The following is a 25,352-nucleotide window of genomic DNA, read 5'->3' on the forward strand; positions in this document are numbered from 1 at the left end:
ACTTTTTTGTTCTGTTTCCCCTGTTATAAAAACGAAACTAATCTGATTTGCCTGTAAATGTGAGAATGCCGTTTAGGTGCCCGATATATTGCATATATTCTAGTGTAGTGTCATGTAGTTTTTGTATAAGTTTGGCTTCAGTAACGTTTGTCTATATTCTGTAAATCACAACCGTATACTAAGTACTGCACACCATTTGGCATAGATTGAAGCATTCTGTATTGTGAAAATATGGGCAAAATAAAAGTAAATAAACACAGTAAACATAGCTATTATTTTCTGCTGTAAACGATCAAGAACAACATCTTAAATCTTCATATTTCTTTCTTTATTTAGAAGTAGTTCTCTGGTTTGCAACATGTACACCCGTTGTACAAGGAGTATTACAGAAAGGTACAGGTCTTTACATTGGACTCTGTCATGTACATAGACTTTGATCTTTCAGATGAGTATCCAAACAAGGGAGGCGTTGCCCAAGTAGCTTTAGCCAGTGTTGAATCTGCTTCATATGCTCCCCTTAAATGTCAAAGGTAGCATTAAAGGGCACATGACACAGTCCACAACCACGTCAACATCACATATGTATTATACCTCCCAACGGACCATAGAGAAGCTGAATAATCACATCATCAGGGAACACTCAGCCTAATGTCCAGTCATTCAAATTCCCCCCCAACACAATCACTGGAATATTTGTCCATGCATACATAAGTATACTATATATGGTAAAAAATATAGCATTTGGAATAAATACTTGTATAATTTTTAGGGCAACCTGTCAGACAATACTCGTTATATATTTTTCACAATACTGTATGTACATGTATTTCAGTCAATTTACTGGAACAGATAAAACTATATATTTAACCCCATGTGAAACAGATTTGATTCCACTTCTTTGGTGTTGAGCCAGTTATGAAACCATATTACGTCTGGGTCACACTGGATTAAACATATGGATATGATTTACTTTAAGACTTAATACACAGGCACGGAAGACCAGATATAGCGGACATTTCACACGGCAAAGATCGGATCATCCTCTTCGCTGTCTGACACGTGGGGGAGCTCCACAGACTCCAACTCCCGGCCCTCCATAGATCCAGACAGCCAGAGATGATCCGATGTGCTGCACGGAGTTAAAATAAATTCTCTCTGATCCTGTGTAAATGCAGCCTCGTTGTTGAGACAAAACTGTGCTACTTTGTGACACGACACATGATTATCTGATTATAAAGCCACTTTAAATGCAGCCATTATATATATACTACTATATAATTAAGATATTTTTATATAAGAGGTCTGTCTCCATGTCTATATAGTCCCACATTAGCACCCATATTAATAAAGTGTCCGGGAGTGAGAAAGCACTGGGGCAGCATTAGTGGTCAGATCACAATGCGGCTCAGGATTAAAGTTGTTAAATTCAGCTCAGACGTTAGCCTTATATACTGCAGGCACAGCAATATAAATGTATTATGAAGCAAACCAATTCAGTTGGAATACATCTTTCTAGAAGTAATAATAAGAGGTGCGACGATGGATTCTTCAGTAAGAAACAGATACTGAAGACTCAAGTCTTGGACCACAATTTTGCCTCTGTAGAAAGTAATGTAAGTATTCTGCCTGTGAATGCAGACTGGGCCATCATAGATCACAGATATGGCAGTTGTTTCAAATGAGTGGCATTCCCCTAATAAATGCCACATCAATTTCACCTTCAGTAACGCCAGCGAAACCCAAGTCAATCAGAAAACACTTAATGTCATCCCAGATAATGGCATAAGGTTTATCTTGTCTTGACTGAAACGTTGTGTTCGTAACAGAAAGCCAGTGTTTTTAGAGCTTGAGCTTTCATACCAGGGACTAAAATTAAGTATATCTTGGCCTCTGCTGCTCCCATTTTGACCATTTGTGTGGATCACTCCTCCACACTCCAATTATTGTTTCCTGTAAACTTCCTGACCAGCTGGACACATTGGTGTTTTCTGCAGGGGTCACTGAAGGGGAGCTGTTAGGTTGTAAACATTTCATCAGACTCATGTTTTAAGATACTTTAGGAATATGGGTCTAAATTTGTGGAAAACAGAAAAAAAAGACCAAACTCATCGTATCTATAAAATGAAGGATGGTCAACTGATTAAGGCTAGACCCTATAAGACCCTTAAGTCCCTCCTAAAGGGTTACTTTCTGATTGATAAGGTACTTCATTTATATTGCTTCTTTTAGGATGGTAAGTCATAAACAAGCCATTCCTTTAATATCTTTACCATTTTGAAATATGAATTCCTTGAGGCACGAACAAAGTGAACAAGTGTTAGTAGCTTGAAGACAGGCAGATCAGACCTTTGTGGTCAAGATTAAGTGTCTTTAGTCGCACGTGGTAAAAATACTCTGACTCATTCCTATGTCTGCCGTTTATGACAGCCTATGTCTTCGTTAGTCCCACGATCCATGCCGGTATAAGTTAGACTTGCTACATTATATTCTTGGAATGTATCACAGCCAGCCTGACATTCATTGTGCATTTTGTAGCAGTTGCATACAGGATTTCATTTGAAAACGAGCATTTCGAACAAGACATACATTATATTTGAACTGAGGGACGAGGAAAGACGGAGAGATGTTAACAATGAGAACAGACAGTATTACAACATACTGTTGTTTAGTATTATAAGACAGCCAGTAGAAGGAGTAACTCTGTATTGACATGCAACACCTTCTGAACAGGACTATCTTCTTATTAGAAGACTTTTGTCTTTCTTTAATCCGCTTAATTGTGGTTATAAAAAAAATCATTTAATTGGTGTCCAACAGAAACATTTAGATCTCCAACTAAACCATTTGTTTTGAAGATCACTGCTCATCATGTCCACATATGTAAAAAAAAAACCCACATCATTACTATGGGCAAAAACAATACGTTAAATATTGTCAAATATGATCGGGAAATATCATTAGAGGTTCTATTCTATAATTCATAATTTATACTTTTGGAGATATATTTACTTTCTTGTGAACAGCCATATCAGAGATGACAATTTACTGTACATACAATTAAAAAAAAATGCAGTAGAAAATACAGTTTCTGTGTTTGTCTATGATTATAATTCTACACGTTGTTCTCAGTAATGGCTTATGTCCAAATATGAAAAGAACAATGCCAATGCCATGAAGGAAAAAATAGAAATAATGTCATATTTAACATCTCATATATTTGAAAGGTAGATCATGTGCTTAGTATTTTGCTTGAAGAGCTAGTTGATGATTAGAAGCAGCAGTTTGTCAGAGTATCTCCTCATCCACTCGCCGGTACGTCCGTCCCTGCTCCCCTTTTTTATATTCTCACCCTGTCCCCTACGTGGTATCCTGTCAGTCACGCCTGTCACCGTGGCAACGCCTTATCAGCAAATTGAGCGGGGCCCGTTTGTTGTCTGTCCACTGAGTGGTTGATGCAGCATATCCATGAACACCCACGGGGCATGTTGGCAGAGACGTGGAAGAAAACTGTGGGTGTTGCATTGCTGGACAGTTTCAGAGGTTTATATATATATAGTCGCATGTTAAACGGAGCTTATCCACTCTTTTTCACTGGTCATTAAGAGTCTTGCATGGTGTCACCATGTCTTTAATTCAATCGATTGAATTCCTCTTCCCTCGTTGTTGGTAGGCAGAGAGTCTTGGCAATAAAGGGTCGGGGGTCAGCGAACTGGAGTGGTTTGGAGAAGTAAACAGAGTCGTCTGGCTCAGAGGAGGTCTACGGTAAACGAGGGCTCGGAGGCCCGGGTCTCAGCATGTGCGTTCAGAAGGTCAATGATGTCTTGGTGGGTGGCTCCCTCTGCCACCGACAGTGCTGTCTGTCCATTCTGGGGGGAAACAGAGAGAAGATGTCACAGTTTCACCTCAAAGATCATTGCAGGGACTCTCCTTGTCCTGACAGGGGCAGTGTTGTAATGCTCTTTCTCTGGCAACATTACAGCCCATGTGTACGTACTGCATCTGCCCTGATGCAGGCAATACTGATAAGCTGTAAACATCATCGGAAGAGCTGGGTTCATTATTTGGGAATACGTTTTACCTGTTTTCCCTTCTTAAATTAGGGGCGATTATGATTTCTCACATTTCTGTAAATCAAATCATTTTCATCTCTGCAATAAAGATAATAATAACCGCTGATAAGCTTCTTTACAACATGCAGAAATTGCCTGTGTAATAGGCCATGTATAATAATACTCCTCGGGAGGTTTTATAGGATAACAAAAAGAGAGATGGGCACGTTTTTTTCAGAGATCCCTCAGGATCAATAAAGTATCTATCTATCTATCTATCTATCTATCTATCTATCTATCTATCTATCTATCTATCTATCTATCTATCTATCTATCTATCTATCTATCTATCTATCCATCTATCCATCTATCATCTATCTATGTTTATTTTCAATTGCTGCATTCATCAGCAGCTTGAATGTGTACAGCTGTCTTATGAAACCCATTTCCCTTTATTTATGGAACAAGTCATGCTCTACTAGCAATTAACAACAACGCGAGTGCCAAATCCATCTCTATATGCTTTTAGATGGGTTTTTTGTGCTCTACACTCAGACATAAATAATAAAACAAAAACATAGCTGAACATTTTCCTGTATTCTGTATCATTTTCACTGTATCTCCTGGTGTTTATTCTTCTCATCAAAGGCTCTTTATTAGACATTACAGCACACTAAAAAGGACAATACTGTATACTGAGGGAGACCTCTTGTCTCATGGGAACGTAGATGTCTCAAAACAGTGTGAATGTTGGGTAATTTGTGTACATTTCACAAACCGCTTGACTTGCTTGCATCTCATAATTTTAAATGACTTGCCAGCGCTGCTTATTTTCTCAGTTTTGAGTTCCTGTTTGTCTCTCTTTTACCTAAATATAGAGCGTGCTCATGTGTTGTCATGGAGTTCACTTCACACAGCAAATAATCCACCAGACGCACATGGTTGAGTTACAGGATTACTGCAGGATACGTCTGTAGATTAATCTCTGTTATCGACGTGATGAAGTCATATTCAATGACTGAGCTGAATTAATGTGATGCGAGGTCTCCTCCATCCCGCAGGACTGGCCAGGAAAGTGTTGGAAATGCTTTAATGTTATAGCGTTAAACATGTCACGTTAAATAAGGAATCACTTGCATCCTTTGGGAACTAGAATCAAAGCCTACAGTTGGATGCAGGTATGGAGGTCGGGTTTATAACCTGCCAGTGATAACAGGACTGTTTGCAAGGAGTTAGTGCAGTTGTGATGCATTAACTCCTCTCTGACGGGGCACCTCGGGCCATAGAATGGAATTAATCAACAATAGAGTAATCAATAATGTACTTGGTTGAACAATCAATCTATTATGTGTGGACCAGGCACCAGCTATTGTATGCCGTACACCAGGTATATTCAACTGGCGGCCCAACCATCACTTCTGTGACACTTTCTTGATGCATACTTGGACGTGCAGGCGGCTGTTTCTTAACTCGGTCCAAAAGTTTAGATGTATATTTTCTCAGTATCCCCCATATTTGGTGCCCCATTTTGAAACATAACCAAGTGCCCAGAGTACGGACCAAAGATCTTTATCATCCTATGTTTTGAATAAAAATATCTGTAATATCTGGAGTACGTCAGAAAGTTAGCAAAAAGCCAAAAAATTGGTTAATTCATGAGGCCAAAAAAAGGTTGTGTCCGTCAGGCAAAATGTCCAGCCCCTTAGCTTAGCACTTAGCTTCCTGAAAATGTGGCCCCCTGGACAGTATAGAAGAATAGCCCTGCTGTACACCCGTACTGGTCACCTGAAGCTGACCGCGGGGGAAGCAGCATATTCTACTACGTCAGCCAACAGCAGATAACAAGCTGCTGAAATGTAGCAGTGATCCCTGAATCAAGGCCACAGCCTTGAGCTTCCCCTCAGTACGGATCGGTATCTGTCTTGCCACTTGCTTCATATATAAATACATGCTGCTGAATGTAGGTGGACCCATTGAAGCCACGTTTATGCCTACAGAGAGCACCTCTGTATTTGTCTCTGTATTCTGGCAATGAGCGTACAGTATTTGGTCTGTGTTTTCTGTTATTTAGACAACATTGTGAGCTGGCAACACATAAAGCAACAGTTCACCCATGGGACTGCGCGCTTAAACATCAGTGGAGTGACACTCTTTGTGAAGTGAATTGCATAAACAACGAAGGCTTTCATTTATGTCCAGATACAAGAACAGAAAATCTGTCCCGCAGAGCACAGACAATCTGAACAAGGTTTTGAAGAGGTCTTATATGTCACCCTTGATACCTTCCTTGGATGAAAGGTGCAACAGTTTTACGGTCCAGTTGACGGTGTAATGTCTGCAGTATAACAGCATACCTTATCCGCAAGGCTGGTGTCACAGCGGCCCGTCTCCAGCAGCATACGGACGATGTTTGTGTGTCCATGCTCGCTGGCACACATCAGGGCCGTGGAGCCCTCGCGATCCTGGGCATTTACATCCGTGCCGCAGCCCAGGAGCAGCTTCACCATGGCAACGCGGCCGTGGCTCACCGCAAGCATGAGTGCGGTCTGGCCCGCCTGGAGAAGAAGTGAGAGATACAGAGAATTAGAATAAAATGGTGAGAAGGGAGAAAGAAGAATGTGATGGTAGCAAATTCAAATGTCCAAAGGGCGAAGTAAAGTGTAACCTTTTAAAAGTAAACCTGTGTATTTGGAATATACTTCTGAATACAGGTTAAAACCATAAAGAAAGGTTATGGTATATCCCTATAAACTTAAAAAATGTACTACGATTTCAATTCACAGACTTACTGGGCCTGAAATACAACTTTCTTACTATTAAATACAATATATATATTACCTGTCTGGAGCATGCATTGACGTCACCGAGTCTCAACAGCTGTTGTGCCACCTCCAGGTCGTCAGAGCTCTCAGCAGCCGTCAGTGCAGCGAGCATCACGGGAGTATAGCCTGCCTTGTTTACGTTGTCCGTCTCACACAGACCTGAACGTATATGAAAATATTTTACAAAGTCAAATGTCTGTGAAGGGTTTAACTTTCATCTTGCATACATTCTGTCTGTATGCTCTCCTGTTGTACATTGAGCTGCACGTGTGCTTCTCACCAGTATCCAGCAGCAGTTTGACCACAGGGAAGTTTGAATGCGACACACTGTAGTGGAGGGCCATGTTCCCGTTGCCGTCGGTCAAGTTAACCACGTATGGCAGGAGAGTGGGTGTGGTCGAGCCCACTTGTCGCAGATATAGTCTGACCGTGTCGACCTGCGAGTCTTTCTGACTGGAGATCTTGAACCACTCCTGGTAGAGCACCACTAAAACCTGCCGCTGGGGAGAGGGGAAGGAGAGAAACGATATCGATGAAAAACACGCCCGTGGCAGCATTTTTACTGTTCTCTGAACACAACATTTTACTGTTTGGGCTGTTGAGCAGCTTGCATTCTGGCCTGAGGAACGGCACAGCACGCCACTTTATTACTCAGTGAAGTCAAAGCCCTATCAGAACATCGACAACAAATCTGAAGCATTTTCCCTAAAGAAAAATATATTTTATCACTGTCTAAGGAGGTGAATAACTGACTTATTGAGAACAATAAACATGAAAGGCAGAGTAGGTAATTTGGAAAAACCACAGAGACTTCGGCCCCTTCGTTCAGACCTCGTTCAAAGCCGCTCCCCCAGAACGCCAAACGATTGATCGAGATCGGCAATCAGGGAGAAAACATTGACAGACAGGCAGAACTACCAGTGATTGTCTCCGGGCCGGACTCTTTTGATTGGACGGGGTTTTTTCAGTCCTGCCACAGCCTCAGATGACATTTTTTTTAATGTCAGAGGATTTAATGTATTCATTGCTATCAGTATGTTACATGGATTTCAAGTAATATAACAGAACATTTCTGAATAGAATCACCTACTCAACCTTTAACTTTGCAGTCACATCAGATTTAGTATAATTTTCTACAATTTACAAGAAAAAAAAGTCTTACCATTTCTTTATCAGGAGAAGAAACCTCTTCCATGCGGTCTTTTACGTAGAGGCAGGCGTCCACAAATGCCTGGTTAACTTTTTCCCTACATACAAAGACCAGATGACACAGTAAGGAGCAATCTTTTTTTTCCAACCCTAGATCATTTAAAAAATGTAGTCCAAAACTTTTGAATAGACCTTTTGAATAGTATCTGCAAGTGAAAAAACATTCAAATTGAACCAAGCACAGCCTGTTCTTTCCATGGTTGTTTGTAACACCATCAGGTCAGCATAACATATGGCCAAGAGACTGCTGTGGCTCTTGTGTAAATTGTGTCCGGGATGAAAACAAAAGATAAAAGATGCCTTGTGGGCCTCTGCAGCGTACACACACCTACATCAGTCTGACGGCGTGATGGCACATGCACACCTCGACGGTAACACTTTACACTGATTCACTGCCCAATAATAACCCAGCAAGTGCTCCCACCGCTCTGCTATCATGCACAGTCATACGCCGCGTCCCAGGCAGCCTGATCACATAACACACACTGATATACTGTATATACATGCGCACAGGCATAGGAATAATCAGACTGGTGCTGAGAGATTAGTTAACACAAGTCCTGCCATCTCCCTGGGGTCCCATCTACTGTCTGGCCCCAGGGGGGCCCTCAATCCTTTCCACATACCTGAGACAGATAAGGATCAGTTTGTGACAGGTTGCTGGTCGTTTGCTTTTTCGTCTGAGAGCAGCTAGCATGCTTTTGCATCAGTGTGTGTGTGTATGAAGCAGAGGCTGACAGTGTGTGGCAGTGAGTCTGTGCAAGATATTAAGAGGTAAGCAGGGACTTACGAAAGTGTAAGTAGGTATGAGTGTGTTTTAATTGGATTTTTGTGTGTGTGTGTGTGTGTGTGTGTGTGTGTGTGTGTGTTGTAACTGTACGTTGAAGCATCATTCAACACCTGTCTCAGACAAAGTAGAGCCTGTAGCTCAACACAAAACAAAGCACCGACTTGTGCTTCCCCGACGTCCTACGTCATATGCTGTCATCATTGGCCGTACCGTAATTTCATCACTTTGCATTCCTTGTATCCTTTTACTTCTTCATTCACGTTCATGTTCTGATTGTTTTGCTTTGTGTAACTGAAGAAGATGCTATGGCTTAAAAAAAACAGAAGAAAAACGTGCCTCATGAATGAACCACTATTAGTAACATCTCTACCAGCAGCAGAAACCGGTCAGTGCTGACCAATAACAGGTCATTAGGTACCCATGTGTTATTTCTAAGGTGTAGCCTACAGCGGCTAACACACATGTATAAATGTAGCTTTACTGTCTGTCTCACCCTTCAGCCGGTTCTTCCAGGAACCCCTGGATGCCTTCTGGATCCAGCAGACCTCTTTCAGCCTCCTTCTCTACAGCCATAGCACCTCCTCCCTCCGCTGAGACCTGGGTGTCCTTCTGCTGGCTCTCTGCTTCCTCCTCGGGCTTCTCTGCTGGCTGAGGCTCGTTCTCCTTCTCCTTCTCCTTCTCCTTCTCCGTCTCCTTCTCCGTCTCCTTCTCCTTTTCTACCTCTGGTTCTGAGCTGTCTTCTTCCTCCTCCTGCTCCTCCTTCTCCACCTCCACCTTTGACTTCTCATCTCCACTGGACTCTTCGCTGGATGTCGACTCATAGCTGGAGGTGGACACAAACAAGTGGACGTGCGTGGTGTTCAGAGCACGGACACAGAAATCATCCACATCATGCCATCTATACATTTGTATACTCTAGTCCAGAGGTCTTCGATGTTTTTCAGGCCAAGGACACGTAGGCTTATAGTGACACGGCATTCTACATCACAATTTCACCATTGAATAAATAGGGAGATTTATATTACTATAAGTTGTATTCATGTTAATGTGTATTTTTGGACATATTTCAATTTTTGGGGATCAAATCTTTTCAGGGACCCCATGCAGTAACTAGTCATGGACCCCTGTTGAAGATCTCTGCTCTAGCCTGTGTTGAAAGCAGGTAAAAAAACAATATGAAAGCAGTTAAGTCAACACAGGCAACAAGCTGGATAAATAAAAACAGGTCGTTACCCTCTAGACCTCAGACGTGACATGAAAACGATGCTTGTCCCATGCAAGCCTACACATCCAAAACATCCTTCACACAGTTAAACATAAACATGAAAATCCATAAGTGTGTTTGCACACTCGCACATGCAAGCTTGGACAAAACCCAACCTTGTTCAGAAAGGGAAGGCCGATGACATATTTAGAACTGTGGGGGTCGCAGGTGTATGTAGGTGTGTGTGTGTGTGTGTGTGTGTGTGTGTGTGTGTGAGATCATTGGGGTGTGTCATGAAGGAACCTCTGTTAAGGCCAATGATCAGATAAGTCTATATTGAATGCCACTGATTCATGCTTGTTTGTAGACACACACACACACACACACATGCTCACACAGAGGGACACCACACACCACAAGAGGCGTTCAGGGGCCACAGCATTCCCTGGATTCCTAAGGAGCTCAAGGGAGAGCAAAGATAGGATAGACCATCCAAAGAGAAGAAATGCAAACAGCAGCCCACTTCCTGGTGTGGGCAGAACACTAAAGATAGTCAGAGAAAATATTGGTGTCTGACATGTTTGTCTCATTAAAAATAGCATCTTTGACAGAAGTGGAGAGGTAGTTATTGTGTTAAAATGTGGACCATCTTCTATAGCGTATTAATGACTATATAAGGAGCAGATCCTTACTACCACGGATGATAATGTAGTATTTGATCCGGAGAATGGCGGTTAGGTTATGTTTGCAGATCATTCTAAAAAAGGGAGGAAGGAGGAGACCTCACCACAGCTCTGATAAAAAAACTGAGCGGAGGTGAGAAGGTCGTAAAACAGTGAAGTTCAGGAATGTAAGAACAGGAACGCAGGAATAAAACAAATCTCCTCATGGAAGCCATTTCCTTGCTATAATTTAACAGGGGTATTTTAGACAAAACTTTGGAAAACATGAAATGAGGAATAATAGAAATATTGCTGACGGGGAAACACATGTATGCTTACACGTGTGCCTGGTGGCAGAGCTGGGTGCTCATATCTCTATGTATAAATCATGAAATAGCATGTTTTCTGGTGATTCAATTAATACATAAATAGCAACAGACATTATTCTCATTTTTTGAAGAACTTTAGCTCAAAATGTTCAATTGTATCACGATATCTGAATATGTATATTTAATCACGATATGATTCCAGTCTAACTTGGTGATATTGATCAACATGTTGTTACTCTTGTGATTCATCAGATAGCTTTGCCGCCTTTGGAATTTCACACTCAAAGAACGATCCCTCTGCTCCACACCTTTGCTTTTCCATCCGCTAACTTAACATTCATCGGCTTTGACGAGCACACGTACACACACACACACACACACACACACACACACACTCTCTCCCACACACACACACACTCTCTCTCTCACACACACGCCATCCAGCGTCAGCAAACGCTGACATAAGCACACCAACACAAAGCACTGAGCTATCATCAATACTAATAAAAACGTGCACACACATCGCATCAAGTGCAACACAGGTTCCTACGCACACACATTCACACTCCCAGCAGCGGCGGTGAGGTCAGAGCAAGGGCAGTGTGTCTTCAAGTGAGCCTGGATGACTAACAGCATGAAGCACAGCTGGACTAAGTTCAAAGTCGATGTGGTCAAACTCAGACCACTCAGTTTACAATGTATTCTTACAATTTTCTGATTTTAGGATGGAGAATATTGCTGCTTGAAAATCCAAACTGCTTCCTGTGGATAACGTGTTAGGATGAACACATATTTACCTTGCTAAAATTATTCATGATGAGTTTTTAGATTACGTGTATGCTTTTATTATACTGTTGTTTTTCTCACGTTTTGCTCTTTCTACAGGACCAAATATAAACTAAAATTGAAGATGTGTTCCCCCTTTTTTCCCTCTAAATACATCGTTTTTTAATTAAATAGAACACAACATTCAGTTATTGAGCAATAATGTCCAAAAAGGATATCTGAGGGTTAATTCTCCTGTACTGAAGTGATCAATGGCCTCTTCAATGGGCACCCAAATAAAGATGCATAAAACACTGCAGCCAACACAAAGATATAAATCATATAGAGTGATTGGACACTGATTAAAAAGAAGATTTACCCTCCATTCACCCCAACAAACTTCAGGTTTTTCTTGGCTCCCTTGTTTCCTTGCTTGTCAGCAACACCATTTTTCTTCATAATAGATTTGAGACCTGGGAAGGACAGAGAGAGGGAGGGGAAGAGAGATGAAGACGAAAAGGGAGGATCGGGATAAATGTATTAGGCCTTGTTTGTTGTCTGTGTGTCAACATGTTCTCATACATAACACAAAACGCAGTAGGTTGTTATGAGCGTTAAATATCTGACACCCATTTTATTAAAGTGTGGCTTAGTTTATGATACCATAAAACTGCAGAAATTACACCTTGAGCAATTACTAGATGAAGGATTTTACACCCCCTTCAACTAAACTTATAGCCGGAACGTGCATTAGTAGAAGGAGGAACTTGCAGAATTGCACATTTAAGAAAAAAAGTGAATGTAAGATTGGACAGAATCCCACCGGGGATCCACTGAATGTTTTAATGGATATTTAAATAATGTAAAATATACAGTATCTGGTCTTCAGTTACCAGTTTTATGGGAGATTTTGGACCAACATGTTAAACCTCTAGCATATTTGCTACCTGTGTAAAAGTTCTGTAATTGCATAGCTTTTAGAAAACCATGTTTACCCACAAATCCAACTCTGAGAGCCATACGTAACATTTCCACAAATCATCTTTATCTTTCATACAGAAGAAAGATTTCTGGAGCAGCAGTCTGTTTTTCTCCACCATGTGTATCCAGCAAAAAACAATCAGCAACTGAGTAAGTGAGTTACAGTAAGTTGATATGTCTGAAGGCTGAGTAAGAGCAATACATCAAGCTGATATTGGTAGCTTGTGAGACCACAAGCAATAATTGTTTGCACATGTTGGCTGTATTTCTTTGTACGATTGTATACAGTATGTCTGCCTGACACACAGAAGTACACACTGAGTGTAGCAGTGTGTGGATGTAGGACCATTTTGGGCCTGATGTTGAAGAACCTCTGGATGCAATTACAAGCAAATACAGCTCCTCAAATAGTGTGGAAATCCCTGTGTTGGCAGAGAGCGGCGAAGCCAGGGCCTCATTTGTATACTCCACACAAAGGCAACAATAAAACCAATGTGAGTGAAAGATATCACATTGTCAAGGGAAAACAACAACTTTTCTTTATAGGAATGCCTGACCAAAAAAAAAAAAAAAATGTTAATGTGAACTCATTAGGTTTAAGGATTACGCAAGTGAGATGGGATGAAAATGAATCTCTTGTTCAAGAAAACAACTTCATCAAATCGACTCACTCTTGCAGTTATTTTGCCTCTACAAACGTTCAGGGTATTTCCAGGGTGCATGTACGTAGGTCAAGAATACAGGCTGTAATGACATCACACAACTTTGACATTGTCGGGTCTACTTATGTATTTAACTGCCCTATAATTGCTGCTGCATGGGCTCCTTCTGCTGACTTCCCTTGGCTTGAAGCCCGGGCATGGATGTCTTAGTTGTGCCTGACAGCGAGACATGGTGTAGAGGCTCCATAATGTTTTATGTAAGGACATAAGGATGGCTTTGAGCCAGATACCACCAGCTAAAAGATGCCAGTGACCACTATCTCAGGAGTAACGTGCTTTTAGATCCAGTATTTCTCAGGAGATAGAGTAGCAGCTGGGACAGGGGGAATTTAGAGCATATTTTGGCATTTTAATGCACCCCCATTGTCTAATAAATAAAACAATGGTTTAGTTTAACCTTGCCTAACTGTGTCAGAGATATTTCACTCATCCGTACAAAACTCTGAAGTTAAACTGTTGTCTCTGATGACTAGGAAGACTAAGAGTTCCCAAAGCAATAATGTGGTTTCTTTTTCCAGAAGTTTAAAAAAAAAAACTGTGACAATCTTGAGGGAGTACATGCAGTACAAATCTAGGCATGCGCACACAAATCACGTAAAACCACTCTACTCTACTGTACTCCCAACACTGAACTTGAAATGAACTCTGAACATAAAATATGTGTGTGATAGCAGAGGGATTCTCTACTTCATCTTCTGGGCCAGAACGGAACAGTGAGACATCAAGAGAGGGAAGAAAGGCAATGTGATTTTGATGTGTGTGTGAGGGGGGGTGGGGTGTTTGTCCACCCCTGTATACAGTATGGCAGCCAGTAGTTACTATATATATATATATATATAGTAACTACTGGCTGCCATATATATATATTACATAACATGGACGTGGAGAGAGAGCTACAAACAGCTAGAAAGCAAGCTTTCAGGTAGACCACTGAAAATAATTGGGTGAGTATAAGTGGGTAGTTGTCACACTTAATCACAGTCCATTTCGCTGAGTCATTAAATGACTGGCAAAGTATCGGATAATTAAATATCTAGAGGAGTAACAGCTATTATTTTTCAGATAAGGGGGAAATTAATTTTTCCTGACTTTTTCTACTTAAACTGCCGAGTCAATTATCTAGTCACGGTGAGAGTGTCCAATTTTAAGCAATATCCTTCTCGCCTATACCGACGCCAGTACTGCATGTCTAATGAGTAAGATACATGAGCGTCCTTGTGTCGATGTACTACTATTGTTAGAAGCGCCAAAAGACATGACATTGCCAGCTCAAGAAGAGTATTTCTGAATAATGGAATAGGACTGTGTGGTTTGAGGTTGCAGTGAAAATAATCTGCAACCTCGTTGTTAGTTTAGTAGCAATAGCGTGTGTCTTACAGCTTAAAAGCTGAGAAGTGTGCTGGTATGAAGGAATAAACACTCTACCTGAATTACTTTAAATCCACATACAAGTTAAACCACAGAAATCTGTGAAACCATTATGTATATAGGACTTTTTTGGTGAGGAAAGAGAAGTCAGGAAATGAATACCACTGATGCAAGTTCACATTAATCATTAGACTTCTTGGCAGAGATCAGAAGGAACATGTTGTAATTGATTGTCATGGAGAGTATCAGTGAAAGGATTCAGCTCATTGAGCCAATTACAAATAGGTGAGCAGGTATATGGTGATGTACAGATGTATATATGGTATAAACAGTGTGATGCTAACTGAACCACAGGCCTACCTTGTTCTTGCTGTTTGCTGGCAGCAGCAGCTTTCTGCCCGGGTGAGTAGAAGGCAGAGAGGACACTGAGGGAGCTGACGAGTTGACTTTGAATCGTGCTCATTTTGGAAGGACCGGGCTTCCCCGCTGGTTTCCCTGTTGTAGCCGCGGGGACTGCCTTCCCTGCCGGCTTGGCTGATGCTCCTTTCCCCGCCTCTGCTCTTTTCCCTGCCGTCTGTTTCTGTGTGCTGGGGCTTTCCTGTTGGCTGGCCATCTGTTGAGTCCCAGAGCTGCTCCCCAGCTGTGCCCACTGCTCACCCAGAAGCCCCGTCAACCGGGTTACGACTTGGCCCAAAGCCGCTGGCGATGTCGGTGACTCGCCGGCGTCCCGACGCGAGGCCTGGGTTTCGCTTGAACCGCGACGCTGGGCTGTTTCACTGGCGCCTCTGCGCAGTGATTGTGCCTCACCGGCATCTTTGTGGGGGGGTTGAGTCTCAGTGGAGCTTCTACGGGAGCCCTGTGACTGAGGTTGGACGTCAGATGATGCCTGGCGGGTTGGGCGGGTCTGGACTTCTCCTGATCCGCGACGAGTAGGTTGCACTACACCGGATCCCCTCTGAGGTGCCTTCACCTCTTTGGAGTCCCATTGACTTGCAGTGGCTTGAGATTGTGCTTGAATTGATTTGGGACGGGTTTGAACATTGGAGCATGGAGGTGGACCTTGAGTCTCAGTCGGTAGTTCTGATTTCGATTGTAACTCACTAGACTCCCCAGGAGGCCTCTTTGCTGAAGCGTGGTCCTCAGGCAGAGATGTATTTTGATGGTTTATCTGTGGTTCAGAGGGCTGAGTTAAGGTTTGGGCCTCGAGCTGAGGAGGACCCTGTACCTGCACCTGGGGCTGGGTTTTTGTCTGCGGCTGGGACTGCTGCACTTGAGTTTCACCAGATCCCCTACGAGGACGCACGGGTGCAGACTGAGGTTGAGGGGGTGTGGACTGTGACTGCTCTGCTGAGAGCTTTCGGCCTCTCTGGGGTCGTACAGGTGCTACTGTTTTCACAGCTGCATTCTCTGCTGCTGCTACTACAACTGTGTCGGTGACCACAGTCTCTTTGATTGCTGCACACACAATCCCGCCTCCTGCTGTTTGTTTTTTCTCTACAGTCTGCAGTGCAATCGGCCGCGTTTCAACCATCTCTCTGACTGGACTCTTTAGGGGTTCACTCTCCTTTGTTTCGGAGCCATTCTGTGCAATAACGGTTTCAATCTTAGATTCTGTGTTTTCTCCTCCTGCCACAGGTGGACTGGTATGCCTTTCATCCGGACGTACAATAACTGCAACTACAGTTTGTTCAACGTTGCTTTCTAGAACTGTGCTTGAACTCTTTGGGACAACTTTCAGGACCACACTTTCACCGGCGCCACTATCTCTTTGAATGCTTTCATTCGCTTCCTCATCTTCCACTCTTTCACTGACCACACTACCTACATCTTCCACTCTTTCACTGACCACACTGCCTACATCTACCGCTCTTTCACTGCCTGCACTTTCTCCCACTTGACCCTCTGCTTCTGCACCTCCGGCCGGATTGTTATTGTGTCTTCGCTCTACCTCTGTCTCAGTCTGTTGGTCTGTCCTCTGTGCTTCCACTGTCTCTGTCACACTGTCCACAGTGGCCACTCTCTCCGTCTCTGTCCCCCGCTCTGCGCTGCTGGCCCTCGGCCTCTGTGGATGGTCTGTTACCGCCTCTTCATCTGTTTCTGTGACTTGGTTTACCCTCTCTGCCACGGGCGTCTCGGTCATCTGATCCTGAGTGGCAATCCTCTCAGTTACCATGCCCCGTTCCATGCTGTTGGCTCTGGGTCTTGTTGGGCTTAAGGCAGCTGTTTCTGCCTCCATCCCTATCACCTGTTCATGTGCATCAACTCCATTAGTCTCCGTTCCTTGATCTATACTTCCAGACCTTGGTTTGGGTGCACACACTTCAATACATATTCTATCTGTATCTGTCCCCTGGTCTACGGTACCAGGCAGATCTGTCTCTGTCTCTCGATTGGTCAAATCCACTTTCTCTGTCTCGGTCCCTGTGTCAATACTCTGTCTTCTCACGCCGCTGTGTGCTTCTGGAGTACACACCTCCACTCTCACTCCATCACTCATTTGCAGTATTTTCTCCTCTTTTACCTTGTTCTCATCCATTTGTTTTTTCAAAAGAGTATTAGTTCTCTCCAGATCTTGGCTAGCCTGGGTAAGTTTAGCCTCTAGTATTATGAGCTTCTCCTGCAGGTTCTCCGTACTGTCTGGGTCTTCAAGGTTTCCTCCTTTTGCTGCATCACCATCTTGAATACTGCTAGCCTCTGTGTCTTTTATAGCCCCCCTAAGTGATGTTAATTCCTGTCCTGCAGTGTCCTGTGACAGCATTTGCACTGCATGTTCCAGTGGACTCTCTAATGTCTCTTTTTGTTTGTCTGATTTGTCTGACAGCTGTGTTTGTGTCTCTGACTCTTGCTCCGACAACCCACTCGTTTTTCTGTGTGCTGAGGAACTCTTCGAAGATTCCTGATTTATCTCCCTCTCTTTTTTTAACACTTTACTTTTCTCTGTAACACCTTGTTTCCCTTTTCCTGTTACTGACTTTGCTGGTGCACGCCCTGAAGGTTCTGAACCTCCAGTGGGTTGAGTCATCAGAGTTAAGTTGAGCCCTTCTGAAGGTCTGTGTGGTTGAGTGGGTGTCCTGGAATCAGAATGTGGTGCTATTATAGGGGGTGAGGCAGAAACCTGGGCTTGCTCCTGGGCTTGGAGCTGTAGCAGTAGCTTCTCCCTCTCCTCCCTCAGTGTGCAGATCTGAGCCTTTAGTTCTGGGATGGTTTTGACCTGCTCTTCCAGCTCTCTGACCCGCTTCAGTGCCACTGTGATTTGCTGATGGAGCCCTGTCCGATCCTGAGGAACACACCGCCTCTCCGTTATGTCCGGTGAAGCACGGAACACATTCTCTATAGAACCGCTGTCCGGTGTTCCCACCATACGGTCTGGACTGCTTGAATCAGAACCTTTCCGCTGCTGCAAGGTGATGGGCATGCTTGATGCTCGGAGCAGGTTCGGGCGACCTTGAATCCCCATAGTTTTCTCTTCAAAATCCCGAGCCCCAGCGCCGACTTCATCTCTTGGCTTTGCTGAAACATAGCCAGGTATTCCCTTGCTGCTTTGGCTGGAAGTCCCCCCTTCACTGGACCTGAAGTCAAAGATCTGTTGGACCTCCGTCACCCGTGATTTAGGCTTGGGCCCCAGGGTGGACGTCCCTGACCATGTGCTGTCCTTTTCCTGCGGGGCAGGCCTAGCCCCATGCCCAGGAAGGCTGAAATTTCTGGGCAGGGTGCTGAATTTTGGCGGGCCCTTGACCCTGCGCTGAATGTGGACCCTTTTAATGGTATTGCCTTTTTCAATGTCATCAACATACTTGAGGAAGTCCAGATCCAGGTGGAAGCCATAAGGAGTTTCCACTGAGTAGGGCAGCTGCTTCCTCTGAACGCCACCCTCACTGGCCTTGGTCTGAAAGCCGTTGGCTGTAAGGAAGTATCATGTAATTCAATCAATGAATGCTCACTCCTGCTACTATAAATAATAACAATGACAATAATAATAGCAAAAAATGTATTTATGTGCAATTGTTTGATCAAATGAAAAGGAACCAAATCACATATTGTCATCAGTGTTATTATTCATATTCACTTGTACAGACAGGCTGTACTGTGCTGCACACATGGTGCTTCATTATGTAAAACAATATCACTTACTGAGAAGTAATTATCATGCAGTGATTGCCCCAAAACAAACTAATCAGCATGCAATATGCTGCTCATGGTACGTCAACTGAATATCACTTGAAGGAAATAAACGCCTTACTGCTTTTTGGCTACTAAATGTTAAACTTTGGGTCAGATATTGAATCGTGTAATGAACAATTTGATTCTACATGATCGGTTATTTTACACACAGTTGATTTGAGATTTGTGGCACAAAAAATTAGAAGCAAGGGGATTGTTTGTTTAAATGCAGGCTTAGTGACACTCACCACTTTTCTTGTCCATCATGGGAGGCGAAGTTCTCAGTCATCGACTTGTGTTTGCTAGAGTTTGGTGTTTGAGCTGTTTGCCTGGATAACACAGAAAAGAGAGAAATAGTTGTGTGAGAAACTGAAATACTATCCATCATTGGAGACTTTTTTTACGAAAGAATGACAAAATTATGAAAAACAAATCAGAGAAGAAAACAGTGTTTGAAACGGTTCCAGAAAATATGCAGCCTTAAACAGCCTGAAGGTTTCCTTTGCTGAAGTGACTTCTTCTCTGAGACTCACTGAATATTTTCACTGATGCAGGACATCAAATGCAATACCACAGAATCATACAACAAGACAACAAATATTTGCCTCTTTGAGACAAGATATTATAATAATATTATTACACTCAGTTATTTGATGTGCAGTCTGGGCTATACTCAAATAACAGTAAACATTAATAGCACAATAAGCAAAAGGGCAGCACCACTATGTCCTTTAACTTTAAGTTGCCTAATGAGCCAGACCTTTTGAAGCCATTTAAACACAACTCTGGACATGTTTACTGAAGGACCTGTACTATTTGGGGCCACTTTGTACACTTTGTATAATTTGTTCCACTTGGAGAAGCCAAGAAACTTTTTCTTTTTTACAATGAGCTTACTGAAGACTAGAACTTAGTGAAATGGAAAACAATTCAGCAAGGGGAGTCAGAACTTTTAAGGGCTTATTTAAATCATCCATCCTATAATATCCAATACTAACAATAAAACCCAGGCAATTCAGCCAGATTTGTGTGAGCTGCACAGCTCAAACCCATATTAAATGAACATTTGAGCCCTTACAGACACATTTCCACGTTAAGGCTATTTTGCAAATAGGCACACATTATTCATGCAATTTCCATGCAAATTTGTTTCACTGGAGAAATATATCTGGCACACGAGTGCCTGAAGCTCTGGCTGGAGTTCAAAATTTCACTATTTTTAGTAGGTGGCCTTGCATAGTACTATGCAGTTTACTGTATGCATTAGGTAATAGGTACTACAGATGGAGTAGTTTTACACCAGGCTTTCATGCACTGTATTTTATAATGCCCCTGGATAACAAGTTATATGTTCATTGATGCAATGCTGCAAAGCAAATGGTTAAACCAATGCAACAGTGCATGATTACCTGCTTTATTGGTGCTTCCTCTGTCTTTCTTTTCCTATTTTAAAACCATTTTCACTCAAAGAGGATACAAGTCTGGTGGGAATATGGAACCACTGTCTCTAAAGTGGAGCTTTTACTATTGATATTTCCGCTTCATGTCTCAAAAGAATGGGATCATCCATCTCAACATTCAAATTTTTCTACAAGACGTTTGTCTAATGCATTCTTAACAGACCAGATGACATTTTCTTTGTAGCGGTTCAGTTCTAGTTTCTAATCCAATTTTCAACTGACCCTTTACCAGCTGGTATTTCTCAAAGCCATCCACACTCTATTATATGTGACAGAGCGACTACTTAAATCGATAAGTAGTAAACTGCTGTGAAAATGTAGGCCTATGCATATAGTAAAAATGCAATACGTTTGTTGTATTTAGATCATGTTAAAGAAGTTTGGAGTAGTTGCATAGTCTTGGCCACAGGGTAAGCTCTGTGTTGTGCTGAGTGGTGACACATTGCAAGGCAAGCATTACATAAACTAGAAAAGCAATCAATCAAAATGACAGCCAGTCCCCCGGGGGCCTCAACATGAACCTGTACTGTCTTCATAGATTGGGCCTTCATAATGAAAAGAGCTTGTGACCAGGACCAGAAATGTTGTCTTTGTTACAGATGAACACATAGAGAGAGAGACCCGCAGATGAACTGACTGACAGCCTCTGCACAGGATCTGACACCATGATATAGCTACCATGGCAACCATTCTTCAATCCACTACGTGTCCCAGGAGTGAGGAGAGCACTGGCATTCCTGACTCCGCCTGATGCTTAATGTGACTCGGATCGGCTTGCTGTCCTCAAGGCTTAATTAGCCGATCCGGGTGCAGAAGAATGCTGCATGTAATTGCTGAGCGAAGTACAGGCAGACCCCACTGGCAATTATACACAGGGGGCAGGCAACAAAACCCGCCTTAATTAGATCATTACCGAAACTGAGGGGACAGATAAAGTAGAAGAGAATGGAGAAGTGACAGAAAGGGGGGAGCTAAATAAAAAGGAGGGAGGAGAAAATAAAGAGCAGAAATAGGGTGGAGAATATGTGGAGAAAGATGAAGAATCGAAGTTTTGGTAAATCAGAATGACGGAAACAAATGAGGAGGGCAAAAGTGAAGATGATGCTGTGAAAAATAGTGTCAGTAACATTAAGTGACTTGACAACACACTGCTATGAGTCTACCTGGCCTTCCCCTGAGTGCAGCAGTGAGGAGTCTTTAAAAGTTTCTTTTAATTTAAGCAACTATTAAAATGTTTGTGACTAATTGAAGCCCTCAGAGGAACAGAGGAATTGTGCGTTATTTGGTGAGCTTCAGCAGGGTATAAATACATTATAAGCCAATTTAATAAATGATTATGCAAAATATCAGCCCCAGCCACTGCAATGCATAAGTATGTGTGTGCAGAGTGTTAGGGAGCATGACATCTATTGCATAATAGAAATATGCAGAATCACTTTACCACATGTTTTTTAGTGGAAAACAATCAAACCTTGAATAAGGTCATCAGCAATGTTTCTCCCCTTGCATAAGTAAAGATGATAATAGAATAGCACAATTGGGGAAAGTCTTCTTACATGATGATTATTTTTAAATCAGGGTCTATTTTCATTTATCTATGATGATGATATTCACGGTTATCTCGATGTAAATTCACCTCGATCAACTTATTGTGAAAGTTTCTGCCCCATCCCTAAACACAGTATTATTATTAGGATTATGGTTGGGCTAGTGATTAAATATCAGAAGGCCCTGATGATGAATGATCCACATTGGATTACAGTCATAATGACTATAAGCTAAAAGCTCATGAAGGCTATGCTAATCAAACATGACAATATCTGCTACAGACTACATGAGACCAAAAGGAAGCCCCAGAGATGTGTGTGTGTGTGTGTGTGTTTGTATGTGTGTGTGTTTGTATGTGTCAGCACCACTTTAGTCGCCCTCTTTGTCAGGTTGTTATGCATATGTGTGTACATTGCCTACAGTATTGGGTTTATGTGTGTGTGTCTGGTTAAGTCGCAGCCTCACCATGCACATAATAACCCCTTAAAGGACACGCAGCAATCACTCAACACCAATTGAATAAGCGAGACAGCTGGTCGAGAGGCGATGACGTCGGTAATGTGAAGCCCGGAAGACGGGAATAATGACAGTATAGTAATAAGCTCATACTGACAGCCAGGGGTTTTCATGTAATCTGCACGGAAACCTCCACACAAGTATTCTAGTTGTTTTAGGGGATTTTGGAACAGAGAATCAAAGAAATACTCAACTCTTTTGTATATAATGTCAAAAAGCACAACAACCAAGAGAGGAATATCTTCTATTTCTGCATTTATAGCATGTGATAATAAATTAATGTTACACTAACTGCACCCACTCTGGGATCCTCACACCAGACAAACACACATACACAGAAGATTACTGCTCACCCATCCTACCAAGGAAACGGGGGGAGAAGCATTAATTGAATGTCATGGGTCATTACGTTGGAGTGGCTGTGTACTGGAGATTGAATTAGTCTGATACACTGACACAGAGCAGGTTGAGATAGAAGACAGGCCAACAGGAAATACGATTGGAGAGCACGAGGAGGGGACAGGAGGTGGGCGACGGAGAAAGCGAGTGATGAGAAAGTGAAAAAGAGGCAGAGATGGGAGTGGCAGCAGTACACGCTCATATCTCAGACACACAGAGCAGCTCTTCTGTTCTGTTTCAGCTCTCATTCTGTCGTTTACTGTCTCTGCTTTTTGGTTGTTGTTGTTGTTATTATTGAAGTATTTAGAAGGAGACTAAGTTTTTCATGGATCTAGATTCTTAATTTTGCTTTCAAAGTGCACAGGTTTGATGCATTGAGCTTTAAAAATGTATAAAATGTTGTTCCAATGAGAGCATGCCCCCAGACCACATGAGAGGGTCTGAGGTCCACCAGCCTCACAAAAAAAAAAAAGCCCTGTGGGAAACACTGCAGCAACAATAACACAGGTCGCACGTCCTTATCACAGCCCTGGCATAGGAGCAGCTATCTCTGTTTACCCATGTACCACCTGGAGAATGAAGGCAGGATTGTCCCGCTTCATACGCAGACTCTCAGCCTGAAACAGACAAATTCAAGCAAAAGCACATGTGCAGGCACATGACATGGAACAGATAAAGAAACAAAGTACAGAATACTTCTGTTAAGTGCCTACTGCAGCACAATCTTAGAGGGCTGCAATTTAAACCATGCAGGAAAAGATGGTATCTCATGGTGCGCCACAGTCAAATATCCCTCTGTAACCTAATTTTAACATTTAAAGCTATTTTAGGACATTTCTATATTTAAAGTTATTGAATTACAAACAAAATCTAGCAGGTTTGAGAGCAGTTTCTTTGACTTGCTCTTTTCATCGAAGAAAATCATTGCATGAGAAAGTTTGCAGGAGCTTTGTGAACGTTCACCTCATTCGAATTAGGAGTTCTGTTCTGACCTCTGCTTTTGCAGTGAAGTGAAGGCTTTTATGGTACTTTTTTATGTTTTTTTTTATTTTTTGCCTTTTTGCGTCACTTGCTATGACTGACTGCATTTAAATGGGAGAAATATGGGTGAATAAGTAAATACATCACTCTGCATGTGCACGTCTGATGTCATGGATTACCCCAACCTGTGTACACACGGCATAAAGTGCAGCAGAGAACAGACCTTTGCTATTTTCATCCCTTTAAAGCAATGTTAAATGCATCTTTGGAAAAATAGCATAACAGTAGTACTTCTACAACTAAAAACCCACTTGATTTATTAACTCAGTAAACATTGCAAATATGATTCTTTGGGGGGTTCAAACTCAATCTCAAGTCTTCTTCAGTTCAGCATGATGTTCTGTAACTGATTTATGGTCCCTTTTATAGTAAAATGGACAATAAAGCAGGATATGCTTCAGGACATGGCTACCTTGTGATTGACAGGACTCTACCACGGCTTTGTCCAGATGTTTTCATCTCAGAGTTTTAACCATTTCACAGTGTCCTTTCAGGTCAGCATTCGTTTGTATTTAGCTCCACCCTCTCATGTCACTTCTTGTTGCAATAAAAACAAGATGGTGACGGCTAAAAGCTTCAGAAAGTCCACAAACAAATTGGTGACATCACGGTGACAATGTCCACTTCTTGTACATAGAGTTTACGGTGTATGGCACGTGGTAGCTAATGTTGGCAAACTCTGGAATGATTGCTGTCTTATATTACTGCTGTATTCCATTACTGTTACACAACGTTTGAGCATTCATCATAAGCTAGCCACAATGTCTTGCTTTAAATAGATTTGACATGATTTTACGAAAGCTGCAGCCTTTTTCAGGAGGTTTCTGAATGTTCTGAATGTTCTGTGCATGACAGAAATTTCCGATGATGTAAGTGTGACTGAGGGGCGCAGCTAGCGCAATTAGTTCGATCGAGTGAGTTGCAGGTGTGGATGACAATGTTGCATAATGAAACATTACAACACAGAAATGCTCCAGAGCAGCAAACTGAGACAATTTACTGACAAGACAACTGGGAACCCAAACCTTTTTGATTGCTGAACCAGATCAAATGAAGGATGTTGTTGGCATCCAGAACATGAAGACATAAGATACATTTATCTCAATGCTTAGTACCGGTATGTGTCTGCTATGTGGTAACTAATCAATCAAAGAACTTATCCAGCGTCTAATTTTAAGTGTCTTTGAGTACCCGAAAAGGCACGATACAAGTCCTATGACTAATTATTATTATTATTATTATTATTATTATTATTTGAGCACAGTCTGGTCCATCCCACTCCAGTCTAAGATTATCTCTGCCTATGTAAAGTACATTACAACAATG

General features: G+C 42.2%; 1 protein-coding gene across 2 annotated transcripts in view; it reads right to left on the reverse strand.

Moving 5' to 3' along the window:
- Nucleotides 1-306: 306 nt before the first annotated feature.
- kank4 (KN motif and ankyrin repeat domains 4) overlaps nucleotides 307-25,352 on the reverse strand; it is a 65,550-nt gene continuing 40,504 nt past the window's right edge. Inside the window, exons 2-11 of one of the 2 annotated variants that reach the window (XM_084011029.1) lie at nucleotides 19,311-19,391; nucleotides 16,756-18,801; nucleotides 15,262-16,722; nucleotides 12,210-12,303; nucleotides 9,364-9,693; nucleotides 8,034-8,118; nucleotides 7,152-7,371; nucleotides 6,888-7,030; nucleotides 6,404-6,604; nucleotides 307-3,866 (exon numbers count right to left, since the gene is read on the reverse strand). In XM_084011029.1, the coding sequence (XP_083867155.1) occupies nucleotides 3,747-3,866; nucleotides 6,404-6,604; nucleotides 6,888-7,030; nucleotides 7,152-7,371; nucleotides 8,034-8,118; nucleotides 9,364-9,693; nucleotides 12,210-12,303; nucleotides 15,262-16,722; nucleotides 16,756-18,801; nucleotides 19,311-19,329 (4,719 nt within the window). In that variant the 5' untranslated portion in view covers nucleotides 19,330-19,391 and the 3' untranslated portion in view covers nucleotides 307-3,746. Of the gene's footprint in view, nucleotides 3,867-6,403; nucleotides 6,605-6,887; nucleotides 7,031-7,151; nucleotides 7,372-8,033; nucleotides 8,119-9,363; nucleotides 9,694-12,209; nucleotides 12,304-15,261; nucleotides 18,802-19,310; nucleotides 19,392-25,352 lie in introns of both variants that reach the window. The other variant, XM_084011028.1, reaches the window with a different exon arrangement.

The sequence above is a fragment of the Eutrigla gurnardus genome (assembly GCF_963514095.1).
Source record: "Eutrigla gurnardus genome assembly, chromosome: 6".
NCBI classification, from domain to species: Eukaryota; Metazoa; Chordata; class Actinopteri; order Perciformes; family Triglidae; genus Eutrigla; species Eutrigla gurnardus.